This window comes from Poecilia reticulata, chromosome 13, assembly GCF_904066995.2.
Source record: "Poecilia reticulata chromosome 13, P_reticulata-male-v2, whole genome shotgun sequence".
Taxonomy (NCBI): Eukaryota; Metazoa; Chordata; class Actinopteri; order Cyprinodontiformes; family Poeciliidae; genus Poecilia; species Poecilia reticulata.
The window spans coordinates 7,654,168-7,669,695 of NC_088842.1; the positions used below are offsets into that span (position 1 = coordinate 7,654,168).

The window sequence follows — 15,528 nt, forward strand, 5'->3', positions numbered from 1 at the left end:
TATGCTAATTTGGTGACAGATGCAGTGAGAACAGGGAGAGCCGATGCCAGGTCACATCAGCGTAACAGTGCAGGTCAGAACTGGAGCAGACATTAAAGTATCATCTTTTCATCAGTGAAAGGTGCCTAATAATAATTTTATCACTCATCATTACCTGGGCGCTGGCAGAGTTTTTGGGTTTTGAAACAAAGTTTTCACTTTTCCACAAGAGATCATTCCCATATACAAACAGGCTCTGTTAACCGCAGAGCAAGTGGAAGTCTTTGGTGTAGTACCAGTAGGTTGGGTCTGGTATAGCCTGTTCTAAGTTTCGCAACATCCAGAGGGTCTGGACCCTCGGCTATTGGAACTGCTAGATTGAGACGTGGACACAGTTGAAGTTTTAAATGATTGGTCAGATTTTACCTGAGTCCTAATATTTGGTCATGATTTATGTAATGCAACTGCTTGATCACGAAGGAAGCTACGCTATGAAGCTTTAAGTACTCAATATTTGGAGGCATGTCCAACATGGACTGAATGTCATTCACTTTAACCAACTACAATAGGCAGATTACAATTCAAAAACAGAGCAAAAACTCCACGTCACAACTCCTCCTTCTGTTTGCCTATTGCGTCCTTAGAAATTGAGCTCATTGGGACAAATCCAACACGAAGCACTGAAAGGAGAAGAGAATCAAGCAGAATTGCATGGAAAGGTAATGGCAAGGCTAGGTCTCCAAGCTAATGCTCTCAGAAAACTATTCTCCTGATAAAATGACAGCATAAACCTTCACTTTGTGAAATCAATATTTGCTCCACTGTGACCAGATCAATCTGGTTGGTTGAACAATGTTAAACATTGACGTTCTCGTTTGGTGTCATTCCTCTGCAACTTTCAGCTGCATTGTGCTCTTTTTGACCCCTACATATTTGTCATATTCCAACATGGAAATGGATATAACTTTAATGAGCAACAATCGGGAATACAACTGAAATGAAAATGTGTAAAAGTTGCTATATCCTCTTTCAGAATTTTGTCTTTTCTTCAAATTAAGTTGTAATTTCCCAAATGACATAAACATATGTCAGAGTTGATAGTTGATTAGAAATCTGATTTACTTTGCTTAAGTGCAAATGTTTTGGTGTGCAAAGTACTGGCCAAAACACCACTAGCACTTTGTTTGGATTCCCCCCAGAGCTGAAAACATCTCATTCAATTAACAGCTCAGATTTTCAGGGGAATAGCACACCACTCTAGGCTCACAATGAAGGAAATTAAGGCTCTCAAATCTTTATCTGAATTAAACTTTTTTCGTGCAACATGAACAGCTTATAAAACCAAATATACCAGTTTTCTATGTAATCCATCCATGGTGCATACAGTCAGCTTTATTTGAAAGTCGGTTTAATTTCTATCTTGTCATAATAGAGAATCTAAAAGAAGCGTTGTTTTCTAACCTTCTATTTGTCAGTGTCTGAAAGCTTGTTTTGTCTTTCAGTGAAGTGTTTAATAAGACGTCGCCCCTCTCTAACAGAGCTAGTATAAACCGAATCTATCAATAAAACCCAGAAAGCCAAGTCTAACAGTGTTTCTTGGGCTGTTTAAACTTTGTGACCCCGGATCTAAATTGTCTGTAATTATCTGCTGTCTTGGAAATAAGATGAATGGAAACAGTTTAACAAAGCAGGAGCCTGTCAATGGCTGTATTCAGATACACAGATAATGTGGCTATTGTTGACAAACTGCTCCTCAGGTTTCAGTTTACCTTTGTTACCCTGTGATTAAGTTTCCTATTGCAATGAATAAATCAGTCTGCAGAACATCACTAATAAGCTGAAGTGTCTTGTACACAGAAACAATATTTTCTTGCCTAGGTTCAGTCAGGCTTTAACTCAAATGTAGAATTTTTAGTGTTGCATGTCATTCAATTTATGTTATATATGGAATATTGGGCTCTAGTAATAATTAATATTGCATTTATTGAGCAGTTCTGCTATATGAATAACATCCCAGATAACTAGAATGTTTTCACTAAATCTTAAACTTAATTAGCATCTTAAATGCAGAAGGTGATGCTAATCTCACACAAACCACTTGATGAACTTGTGGGAAAATCTTAAAATGTAAGTTTATTTATATACATAAATACATGTATCGATGATATCAACTCATGCCGTTTTTGGACACGTACAATTCACACAACTCATTATTTTTGATTAGCCCTGCCTCATTAGTTTGTTGCTGCCAGCTTTTACTTCACTGTTATGCATCAGCAGCCTGGTACCGTTTTAAATGACTGGCATAACGAAGTAGCAACCTAGATCCAAACCACACAGTGGGAATGATGTGTTGTGTTCTTTGAATAAATCATTTCTTTTTCTGTCAACTTTACAATAAATATTCAACAAACGTCTAACTGAACTGCGTTGACATTTTGGACAGGCTTTGATTATATTATGTTTTAATTGTTTTGGCTCATTGGAAAATGTCTTAAACTATGACATGAATTGCCTTTAAGCATAAATTATATATTAATGCTGCTAACAAAAAGTAATCACAGCTTTGTCACCAGGTGAAATCAATGATTCAAAGCAGGCCGGAGTACAAATTTACTTTTGTTTTGGACTAATTTACAAAGTAATAAGCTGTAAATGTAATAGATGGCAATTTTTCTCAACATGAGAACATGACATTACAGAAACCTTTTGCTAAAGCTAACGCTAGGTGTCTGTGTCTGCTTGTGCAACGAGAAGCATTTGCTGGTGTTTTCCAATTCATTAACTCCAGTCTAGACCACAAATATTCATATCCCTTTAAGATTCAGGTTTAAAGTGATTTTTTTTCATTTTAACATGTCTTCTGACTGGAAGTAATATTAATGTTTTGGAACTCAAATTTGAATCTGAAAGAATATCTGGAGGAGGCTAAAGATTAGGGTGAAGAAGCCCAAACAAAGATTTGGCGCTTGTCACCAAATATAAAAAATAAAAATAGCAAAATAAATATGCAATACAAAAACTGGACAACAAATTAGAATAAGGCTGCTGTAGTGCCGGGAATGTATTTCCATTGATTGAGAAGGCTATGACTCACATTTAGACTTAGACTTATTTTGTTTGAAAAGCAAATTTTTAAAAAATGTTAATATTTTTTTTTTTCTTTTACATTACTTTATTTTCCCTGAAAATAGGTCCGTCTCTGTTCAAAAAGTGCAAAAGATACATTATTCCTATATGCACACTTATGTTAATTAAGCATTTCCGTGCTTCATAAAATTACTTTTCACAACAGCAATAACTGAATTGTGTAAAAATTTGGCAAATGTCTCTACGTGTCAGAGAGGTTTACCTTATCCAGGTCACCATGGGTTCAGGGTAGCCATCAACAGCACAAGTCAGAGTGGCAGGTTGTGCAACTTCTGCTGTGGCGTTGACTTCTGACTGCCATATTCTGATGGTTGGGAGCACTAATATAGACAAAGAGAAATGGTTAAACAAGAAAAAAAAACAAGAAATGGAGATAGATACATTTACAAGATAGAGAGAGAATAAAATATAACACATTACATTTATTAGCACCCTCAGCGAAGATGTTTAAAAAGTACTGAAATAAAAATCTTTTATTGCAAGCAGTATAATCTCACATAGAATAAGTTTTTTAAAACTTCAAACTTTAATTGGAGTACATATATTAATGATAACTGTCATTTTTATGCTGGTGCCTCATTTTCCTTTTAGGAATGGTTAGCAGCATTGAATAGAAACCTTTTCAATGACCATATTTTCTGGATATATGTTTCTATAATATATGTTGATATATTTTCAATAGTCATAGTTTGGCTAGTCCTATGACTTATATTCAGGTGTGTTGACTGCTGCGTTGAATATTCATTCATACTTGCGGACATGAACCAAGGAGTTAACGTTAACAAGCAAATCTAATCGCAGGATGAAAGCAAGAGGGACAGAGCAGGATGAACATGTTCACATATGGGAAACTGCTGGCAGACGTCCAAAACAAAGTCAACAGTTTCCATGAGTTCGTAGAAAAGCAGCATGAGTTCTGCTTTTCAACATGTGTCACCGGTTGCGAATTGAGTAACTTGTACTTCAAAGTGACTTGTAGTCCAGAAAATGCTGTAATAGTTTGCTCTTTTTTTTTAAGATGAACACTGTATTGTCTAAAAACCTCCTGTTTCACTGGGCAGATGTGTGCTAATCTTTAGTTAGGAAATGGCTTTACAAAAAGGACTTCATTAAACTTGCCCCCATTTATAGCTGGATAACCTATATCTTATAACCTACTCAATGCGGTTTGACATCGTTTTTCTCGGTTATAAAGGTTTTCCACCAGTAATGGCTACATGGCAACAAGTCCTTTTTTTAAAACCTTCTTCGCTGGCGTTCCGAGAAAGCCAAATCGTTGCTGAAAACGCAACGTCGGAAGACTGCCGGTCGCTGACTGGCCAGCAGGTGGAGTCACTGATTGCGTCACAATAGTAACTCTTACGCTTTCTTGTATTTCTCTTCCTGTAGCTCCCATGTCCCCCATTATTGAGTTGTGTTTGCGTTGTGTACAAATCACATTGTGCTACTTTTCGGACTTTGGAGTCAATCAATTGTAATAGAAAAATCACCCAAAACTGTAGAGTAGTGTTAAACTCAGATGAGCCACACCGTAAAGGGGCCAGTGGAAAAGGGCCATTAGAGAACTACAGGAAAGTCTGCAGATCAATTGATAGATCTAGTAAAAAAGGTTTTTCTGTCCTACCATCTCACATTTAAACATGAGTTTTTAATGTTTCCACTATGTTAACTTGAATATTGTACTTTGATGATGTAAACATGTTTCTTTCCCAAAGACCCTAGAGAACTAGTTGAGAAGCCATTGAAATACCTAAATAAAAATGTGGTGGACTCTACAAGAAAACAGGAAATATAATTTGGTTTTTATGAACAATGATACTAAAACACCAGGCCAAATCAATACAGAAACAGTTCACTCAACACAAAATCAGCATTCTTTCCAGGCTACCTCACAGTTCCCATCCTTTAGAAAACCGTAAGGTTTGATAGGAAAAAAGAAACCCAACACTCTGCAGATTTGTCTGCAGCTTTCACCGCTATGCTACTGCAGTTCTGACACATGTTCACCAGACTTGCCAATAAGAGTGTAATGTGGCATATGAACCCATTAAGAGTGTGCAGTTCTAAACATTTGACTGTTGTACATGTAAAAAAAAAAAAAACTATAGCAGAATCCGAGACCGAAACAGTCACTGTGACACATTCAGAGCACTAATTTTAGTCCTGTTCTGTGTCTCAGAAGTTGCAGGAAACAGGCTTTATTAGCATAGAACATCTTTGATAAACGGTTGCTCTGGGCAACTCTCGCTACAATGACAACCAACATGGTCCCCCCTCTTCCGTATCTACTGCTTTCTTTGTGCGTCATGGTACACCTGCCACACCAAACCATGAACCCAGGAACAAAAAGGAAGAGGAAACAATGTGAAGAGGTCGCTAACCATTCACCACAACGCTGATGGGACGCAGATCAATCTCGCCGCGGGCCATGAGGCGAGCCTCACACATGTACATGCCCTCATCGGTCTTCTTTATGCCGCGGATTTGAAGGTGATTGTTGCTTAGCACCTTGAAACGAACTGAAATGAAAAAGAGGATGAAAGAGTTATTTGTTTGTTACTTTGACAAGTTTACAGTCTGGAGCTGTCATTGTATGGCCAGAGCGGAAAAAATGGGGAAACTCTTGTCTATATTAAATGGTAAATGGTCTGTACTTGTATAGCGCTTCACCTAGACTAGAACACTCTAAAGCGCTTTTACACTACAACTAGTCATCCATCCATTCAAGTAACACACACATTCACACGCAACATTAATAATGCAATACATTATTAATACAGCTTTATTTGTAAAATATTTAAATAATTCATGTTTTATTTCCTGAAAGCTCTGCCCTGTTGTAGAAAACTTAGAGGCTTTCTGATCAAAGTTTTAGGAAGATTTTTATGCCAAATAATTAAAACAAACAATAACAAAAAAAAAATATCCAAGAAACTGCCAAAACTAAGATGATGGTTCCTTTTTCCTGTAAATATATGTTTCAAACACATTTTTGCAGACTGGCTTGGAAAAAAGAAGTGTTTTACACAACAGTCAGTTGCATTCAGTGAATTAATAAAGGACAATAAACTAGTCATTAAAAATAATCTAATAAGTGGAACCCTATAATCTGAGAGAAAACCTACATTGTGACTAGGCTGAACTGCATATTTAACGCATTTATTCACAACTAATCACAAGCTCACTTTTGTCATGAAATAGTTTTGGTCTGGAAGCAGATTTTAATGCGTCAGATTCAAAATATTTCTTAAAACTAATTAATATTTCCATGTACTATATTGAATTACAGTATAGTACATGATTGAATTACAAATGATCACTGACTGTGAAACTTCATAATAGACTTCAACTCAAAACCTGCTGCTCTCTACTCCTCCAAACTCTGGTACCTTCGAAACAGGGCTGCAACTAACGATTATTTTAGTAAACTATTAATCTACTGATTATTCTGATGATTAATTGGATATAAAAAAAAGGGCACATTCTACAGATTTTTTATTGCTTCAGATTTTTTTTTTTTACACAGTATTAGAAATACATTAAAATATGCAAATAAGCAAATTTTCAATTTATTAAATAATAAAAAAAAACATTTTATTGCCTGAAATGCAAAAGCATAGCATTCCATTAGTGTATGTTTGATCAAATGTAGCAAAGGATACATCTGCAGCTAAAACAAATACTGTCTACTAAATCTACTGATTATAATTTATTTTGGATTAATTAATGGATAGCAAAAGGTGCTTAAAAGGCAATTTAATAGTTTTTTTTCCCCAGAATTTGAACCAGTTTAAATTAAAAGTGAAACTTCAGGAGTTCTATCTCAAATGCAATATATATGCATATATATAGTAGTTTTGGCTTAATTACAACATACTGCAATATCAGAAATATTTCACGGACACAGAATCCTGACTTCATATCGGACTTCAGCAAGAAGCTCTTTATTAACTAAACAGATGGATTCCCTGTCATTTCTGGCAGATAATAGTTTAAAGTTTTTTTTTTTATTTTGCTGAGAACCTTAGAACATCTCAACTAACTTTCTTCTTAGAGACTCAGCAAATGTGCCTGCAAATTACTTAAGATACTTCCAGTATCACTGTAAATGTTATATAACCTCTAATTTTATATGTGTAATTTTATTGCAACATACTGCAATATTGCTGTATAAAATATTGCTGTATGTTGTTTTTTCAGAGAATGGCCTTTTTAAAAGTCTACATACTTCAGTTAACAATTCATCAGTAAATTATTTCAATAATCGATTAATCATGTTTAATTTAATTAATCATTTAATCATTTAGGTACCGTTTTCTAACAGACATAACTTTAAATTTTTAATAATTTGTGTAAAAATAAAAAAAAAACCAACCTTCATTTTTTCCCACCCTTTTTATAAAGGTATGTCATAAGAAGGGTTTATTTAGGACATTACATAAGCAGTGATCTTTAAGGTGAAGCAGATATTTATAGACAGTGGTGTAAGCCATGCAGGAGCACATGTTTACTTGTGGATTTAGCTCTATGTACATTGCCTGTGCAGATATTCCTTTTCAAAGGTTTTCCAATCCTCTTGTATTCTGCCCACCTGTAGTGTTGTAACAAAAAGGCAGCTTACAGAGGCTCAAACAGGCTTACAACAATGATTTCTGCTGAAACCTCTGCAAGGTACAGCACAAGCCAGATGTTTTCTCCCCTCACTGCATCCAACTGCTCCACGTTTCATTGTTAATAATAATTCAGATTATCTACAAGTTATTAAAATCTGCAAGCAATATCTTATCAAATATAGTAATAAATGTAGTTTTTTTTTATGATTCAACGTTGCAAACTGTGAAGCATTACTGCTACCTAAACAGGATAGATATTTCCATTTTGTTAGAGTTTTATTAACATGTCCTACAAGTCTCCAACAAGCTGGAGGCAAATAAAAATATGCCCAAAGCAACAGGAGTTTTTTCACTTTGAAATGAAATATGAACCACAAAACTGTAATCCAAACCGCTGTTGCAACCCACACGAGCATGTGTTATTTCCTAGTAAGCAAAACCAACACTAACGTTATTAAACTGCCAGTGTCGAATGAGACGAAGAGTGGATTTTATTTTCAAACCCGAGACCAAATTAATTTTTTTTTTCTTTCAAAGCACATATAAACCCCAGAGAAGAAAGCCATGAGCAGTGGTGCACAAGCAATTTTAACTTTGTGACACCAGCAGATCTGCATAAATATAATTAGGTAGCCTTTCTTTGGGTGCCAGAATGCGCTTTCAGAAATTCTCTATCTATCTTTTGACAGCTTTATATAGGCTGGGGAGATTTCCCTAATTATACCACACTGCAGAACAGAACGGATGCATTATAAGTCGCATGATGATAAAATTTAATACTGCATAGATTCACTTCACAAAACGGTTTATAATAGGACCAGAACTTTAGTGTATTAATCTTGACTAATTACATATGTTAAAAACTTTGACGTAAACAATCGACTTTTTACTTTTTTTTTTTTGTACATATGGATCCAGCTGGAACCTTTTTTTTTTTTTTGCTTGTTTCTGGTAAGTTTCTAAATCTAGCACACAAGTATTTTATGTATGTATAAAATAATTATTCTTAAAAAATTTTTATATATATATTTGATGAGTTTTACATTCATGTCTTCATGGAAGAGAATGACTGTGTCTTTCTATGACCTGAGCCTGACTCTCGCGGGGGGCCAGCGAGATAGCCAACGTTTTCGAACAGGGGGTCATGGCCCTCTTCATTATCTCCATTAAAAATTTTAATTGAGTTCATAAGCATCACAAGGATTACAGGACTAGTTTATGATTTAAATATCAAAAGATACCAACAGCTAGTAGCAGGAACAAACAGCCTTACCATCTTTCTCCATCTGTATTTTGGCTCCCTTGTATTTCCAAAAGACTGTGGGCGGGGGTGAGCTGGTGACGTCACAAACGATGTTTGCGTTGTCTCCTTCAGTAAACTCTTGGCGAGGCGGTGCATTTGTGAAGGTTATTCTTTCTGCAATGAAACACGTAAACCACAATCACACTCAAGGATTTGGTTCATCTAATTCAGTGATTGTTACAGTGAGGTCGGAAGAACTTTATGCATTTTTTTTTTTTTTTGAATGAACATTTTAGCTTTAGAGATGAAGTGTTGTGCAAGATCAGCAGCATATTTTACACTTTCTTATACTAACTTCAGAGGTTTTGTGAGGTGAGAACGTTGCAGTGTTTTTTTCTGGATCTAATTTTTGTGAAGAACAAATACAGATCATTTTGTGGCATAGTGAGGCAGATAGCTTGGAGGATTAAATGTGAGTGAAAGTCATAAGAATAGTTCCTGGTGAATTTTACTGTTCATATATTCATTCTCTATTTAATCTCTTCCTCAAGCCATTTTGAAGACTTTTTTTTTAACACATTTACTTAATTAGCACATTTAAAAGCAACCCAGGCTAACCAAGCTGCTTCACAGTCTAGTTAAAACAAGAAAATAAACCAATTTAGTGCAATAAAATAAATGTCAAAGTTAGTGAAAGAACAAAACAAATGTAGATATCTACTAAAATGTGAAACTGTAACGCACATGTGTCAAATTTGAGGCCAAATCCGGCCCGCTGTAACTGTTTCTAGACTCTTGAGTGCCACAGAAACAGAACTTCAAAATAAAAATGTGTTAGCATAAAACTGTTATGTCAAATCAAAGCAGCTTTTATTTGTATAGTGCCAAATCACTTCAATGTTAAGTATTGAATTTTTAGAAGTACTCATCGAATGCAATGCAAATTGTTATATTTTAACAATTTTTAATTGGTAGTTTTACCAAAAAAGTTCTGCCTCAACCAGCCCTTTGATGTCACCCAATAGGAATTTGACCCCCATGCTCTAATAGAATCAAAAGTCATTGTAAAACAATAAAATATAAATATATATTATCCTTTGAAAACTTTGTATCAGACTCCCATTCGATTATTTTGTGCAGTTGGATTTGATCCACATCTGGAACAGTCAACTCATTATCAACTAAAGTAACCGTTTCCTTTCAATAAAAAGAAATAAAATACATAAAATGTATTCCGATGGTTATTTTCTGAGTTGATTTTAGGTTGATTTAGGAAATGTCCTCTTGGTAAGCACAAAATGATGCATAATCCACTGAAAACCTCCCCTTGTGGAAGTGTCCATTTTGTACCAGAAAAAATTGGGGTTTTATGCATTGAAAATCACAACGGCATGAAGTGCTGAAAGCGTCCCTTTAAAAGACTGAATAAAACACTAGCCTCTGACCTTTTCAGCACACAACAGGACTTAGGTATAGACCACTACAATATTACATAATTAAAAACCTTATGTACCGTATTTTCCGCACTATAAGGCGCACCGGATTATAAGGTGCACCTTCAATGGTGCACCCTATTTTAAAACTTTTTTCATATATAAGGCACACCGCATTATAAGGTGCATGGAATAGACGCTATAGTTACGGTTGCCACCCGTCCTGTATTGAACCTATGCAGGACACGATTTGTTCCGTTCACCAATAAAGAAGTGGTCTCGAGTACCTTATATAGTAGGCTGCTCCAGTCATTGTTTCACTCACGGTGTTGGTGTTGCGATATTGTGCCCAACTGCTTTCTGGGTAACACAGACCAACCGACACGCTGCCGCCATAGTCTGTCTCTCTTCCCCCGCCCCCCCGGCTTTAAATGTATAGGGGCTGGTCCCTTGGTAACCCCGGATGAATGTCTAAAGCTACTTTGTTGACATAAAGAATGTCAACAAAACAGTCCGACTCGGGTCAGCGAGGAGAGCCTTCGGCGACTGAGCCGGGGCGTGGCCGGACGATGGTCACCCTTCTCCGTTCGCGCACAGCATGTTTGTGGAGAACGTGGTGCTACAGGACCTGCAGACGACTTGATTATCCTGTCTGTAGGTAGATAGGTCAGTCAAACTTTATTAACAAACCAGTTTTTTGACAACTATCCCAGCATGCACCGCGCGCTTCTTCTTCTACGGGGGAAAATGAAGTCGGCGGCTGCTTTCCGTAGTTGCTAAACCTGTTGTGGCTCAATATTGGTCCATATATAAGGCGCACCAGATTATAAGGCGCACTGCCGGCTTTTGAGGAAATTGAAGGTTTTTAGGTGCGCCTTATAGTGCAGAAAATACGGTATGTAATTTCTAATGCAGAATCACGGTAATGTGGTATTGATGTAATTGGATGTAGCAATATGAAAACGTTCATATTCAGAAATTTATCACAATGATCAATATAACCAAAGCTTTGTAAAGATGTGTTGAAAATATCCAAAACACATCATACTTACAAAATACAAATGCTTGTCAGTGCAAAGAATAAAGAACATGACCAGGTTTTTAGTGGAATCGTGACCCAATCGGTGGGATTCTTGGAGTGAAGTTTCTGAGATCAGTTTGCTGCTTTTATTAGTATTTTGGAGGCGTAACAGTGTAGTCCATCGGCAGTCTGCTGCCTCTCCTGCTAACCTTTAGACTGATGACAAACCTTCATGGGACTGCGGTGGTGTGAGGAAGCAGGTGCAAGTTTTATAAAGGCTAATTACCTTTATGTTTTCCTGAATAAAAAACACAACTTTCTAAGTTATCCCAGCATTAACAAAGTCAAAATTAATATTCATGAAGCTGCATTCTTCTTTTGTAAAATATTGGACTGTGTACCGTAAATGTGCATTTAAAAAAATTTTAAAATTAAATAATTATAATAAAGAACTAAAACAGCTAAAGGACAAAAAAAAGTTTTGAGTAAACTGATTTCATCATATGGACATTTGTTGATGTTTGGCATTCAAGCAAAATAAAACCCATTACTCAGAAGAGCCACACACCAGACAGGATCATTAAACAGCCCTTTAATGGTCTTCCAACACTTTATTGAGCTGATGGAAAAACCCCTTACTTGAACAAACAAAAAGAATAATGTGTTGCCTTTGAGCAGTCAATAAAATACAACAAAACCCCATTCTTTTTATTTTTCATCCTGCATGCTTGTTTGTATGATTTAACATTTTTAAAGGCTGCCGTGGAAGAGAGGAGAGGGGGAGACGGCACTTACGGAAGATTTTCACTTTAACGGTTGCCTCAGCTTGCTGGTCTCCGTTGGTGGCGACGCATTTATACGTCCCGGCGCTATCGGTCTTGGCTTCATAAAATGTGAGGGTGGAAGATGACTCATCGTTGCGGGTTACAGTCAAGTCTGGTCTATTCGGGGCTATCCGCTCCCCACTCGGGCCATACCAGTCCACGTGTTTGGCAACGCCTACAACTAGGTACACAGAAAGACGAGCAGGAGATGAGAAAAGAGACAGCGATAGTGGGCTCACTTCAAGTAGAAAAATCAGATCCTTTCAGCAGATGACATATTGAAAGCGGGTGAATTGTTTTTTTACTTCTTATTTTGTTTGTTTCATGTTTTTATTATGGACCTTTCTGTGTCTGGAATAAAGATATGATAATGATGTATTTTTTTAATTTTAAAAAGATTTAACTAAGTAGCTGATTGACATGATTTCATCATGATTGCATCATGTAAAGAGCTTTGCTGAACAATTCATACCCCTTGAATCTTTTCAAATTGACATGACACCCAAAATCTTTAATGTATTTTATTTGGATTATTTTAGAATACACCAACATTAAGCCATGCAACACAATACCGAAGCAAAACTCATGGAAAGCATGTCCTGAATTTGTACACAACCACTCTGACTTCATTGTACAACAACCTGCCATTGCGATTTAAGCTCTTCTTGTGTATTTCTCTACCTTTGCAGTAGAGACTGAAATGTTTGACAATTCCTATTTGCAAAATAGCTCCAGCTCAGGCAGAGTATCTCTGAACATATATTTTCAGATTCCCTTTTGGTTTTAGGTCTAGTCTTTGACATATTATTCTGCTCAGAGCTAAACTATTCCAAAGTATCTCTGGCTGTATGCTTAGAATCTGTGCCCTGCTGGAAGGTAATCCTTCATTTCACTCTTTTTTTTCTTTGCCTCAAGCAGGTTTACTTCCAGGGTTGTCTTTTGAACGCAAACTTTGAACAGATTGCCTGATCTTTTAGCAATACTTTTCTTCCAGTACTCTTTAATGAATGCAGATTTGTGTAGTGCAATACTAAGGCTATTTGTAGTTTGAACTATCATGTTGCATCTTATTTGACTTTTGCGTCATTGACATTAGAGATGCGTCATGATTCTGCACCAGAAGAAGCCAGACATGGTAAATGTGGAGGTAAACAGTGATTGATAATTATGACTGAAAATTCTGAAAGAAGTCTGTCAGTGAAGAGCTTCACTTCACAATCCAATGACACTTCCAAACAGACTTCACTACAAAAGTTGTAGTCGATGCTTTGCAAAATTAATTGTACTTCCTTTTATTTAGCAGTGTTTCATTTTTATTAGCTGTGCTTTCTTTTTATTAGCTTCCTTTGTTTTGTTTTCGTCTTGTGACAATACTGTTGGCTCCTGTTACTGAATCATTTTAAAGTCGATCCATTGATGGTGGCGTCCATTATTCCTTCTGTAAACAATGCAGTGCTGTGTGACGTCTACGCTCTTCTTCTGCTCCTCTCGGTGGTTTTGGGGTCGTAAGCCATTCACACACACGTCTGACTACGGTCGCATGTAATTAGTAGTGTGAACGACCACTCAAAAAAATAATAATCTGACTGGACCCAAATCTTTGTGGAGTAAAAAGATTTTCCTACCTGATCTGTGGATCTCTGAAGCTCCTACAACGTTAACATGGCTATCTTGGCTACTTCTCTGATCAATGCTTCCCTTCCCCAGCCTGTTTTTGTCCCATACTCTTTCTATTCTCAAATAATGGATTGAACAGAACTCTGAGAAATTATCAAAACCTAAATTTACCTAACCTCGACTTGCGTTAAACTTTTCACAACTTTATCTTTAGGCGCTTTCGCACTGCACGGAACGGTACGGAACAGAACGGTTCCGAGCGTGTTTGCATTACAACTTGCGACCGGTTCCATCCGGCCCCCTGGAACCACAAGAGCTGTGGTTCCAATCGTGCCGGCCAAGCGGTTCTGCTTAGAAGCAGCAGCTGATTGGCCGTTGGTTGTTATGGAGTCAGACGTTGATTTTCCGTTGGCTGACTCTCACTAAACTGTATTTTATTTTGTAAAGAGTGCCCTTTTCAATATTTTTATTATTAATTTTAATTAGCAGTGGATTCGTCTCAATATAGTGCAATCACCTGGTCTAATGATGAGGTTTTTTTTTTCTCCGCTTACTCGCTGATGAACGAGCACAGTCGGCCGCTACATCAAAACCATTGTTTAGTTTCAAAAATAATGACGTCCGGCACCGCTTCGATGGCGCCCTCAGTGTAAGGCGAAAGCAACAGGGCTGGAACCGTTCTGTTCCGTACTATTCCGTGCAGTGTGAAAGCGCCTTTTGACTATTCTGTTGTTTTAATTTAGGGAAATTAAAACACACTGAAGATTGTTGATGTAATGGGTATTATTAATTAAGTAAGAAAAGTAGATCCAACTTAAGCGTCCAACCTAAATCGAATAAAATAAAAAAAGTAATATGAAAAGTTGCCTTTTTTCAAACTAGTTTACATTTGCATAAAATATATTTATTAAAAAAACACAACAATGTGCTCTTATTTAAAGCACAGGTTAGAACAAAGTGTGTCTTCCTCTGGAAATCATTGTAGGTTTCACCATTTCTCGTGTTTCCCATTTGAGTTGTTTCACAAAGTAAGCCTATAAAACATCAAAACTCTAACTGCTAACTGTTTTAGGGATTAAAAATGTCAAGTTTTTTCTTCATTTTGACACAATCTCATTTCACCAACCAAAGGACTACTGGCTCGATCAGATTACTAACCTCACACTCGAGATTCACCAGTTTCTCTCAATTCTGGTCCTCAGGGACCACCGCCCTGCATATTTTAGATGTCTCTGCTCCAGCACACCTGATTCCAATGATAGCATTAACCCCTGCATGCCACCAAGTGCTGGAGAAGCATGTTAATCACCCATTTATTCAGGTCGGCTGTGTGGCAGAAGGGAAACGCCTAAAACATGCGGGGCAGCGGTCCCTGAGGACCGGGACTGAGAAACACTGAGATACTCCAGTTAACTGGCCAGAAGCCGGAATCAGACGATTTTAACTTGATGGGTTCTAGTTAAGTTAAAGTGATTAGAACACATCAAGTTAAATTTTGATTCAAACCCAATCAATACATACAGAATGCAAAAATAAGAACTCTCACTGTTTTTCTAACACAGCGTCTTCAATCAAAGGCATACTGGAAGATGCATATATATATATATATATATATATATATATATATATATATAACAACAAAAAACAG

At 36.7% G+C, this 15,528-nt stretch overlaps 1 protein-coding gene across 10 annotated transcripts in view; it reads right to left on the reverse strand.

The window, feature by feature from the left end:
* Positions 1-15,528, reverse strand: part of ncam1b (neural cell adhesion molecule 1b) — a 117,056-nt gene that overhangs the window by 47,637 nt on the left and 53,891 nt on the right. For all 10 annotated transcript variants that reach the window (XM_081615067.1, XM_008424977.3, XM_008424980.3 and 7 more), the window contains exons 3-6: positions 12,235-12,444; positions 9,016-9,159; positions 5,511-5,648; positions 3,332-3,449 (exon numbers count right to left, since the gene is read on the reverse strand). In XM_081615067.1, the coding sequence (XP_081471193.1) occupies positions 3,332-3,449; positions 5,511-5,648; positions 9,016-9,159; positions 12,235-12,444 (610 nt within the window). The remainder of the gene's footprint in view (positions 1-3,331; positions 3,450-5,510; positions 5,649-9,015; positions 9,160-12,234; positions 12,445-15,528) is intronic.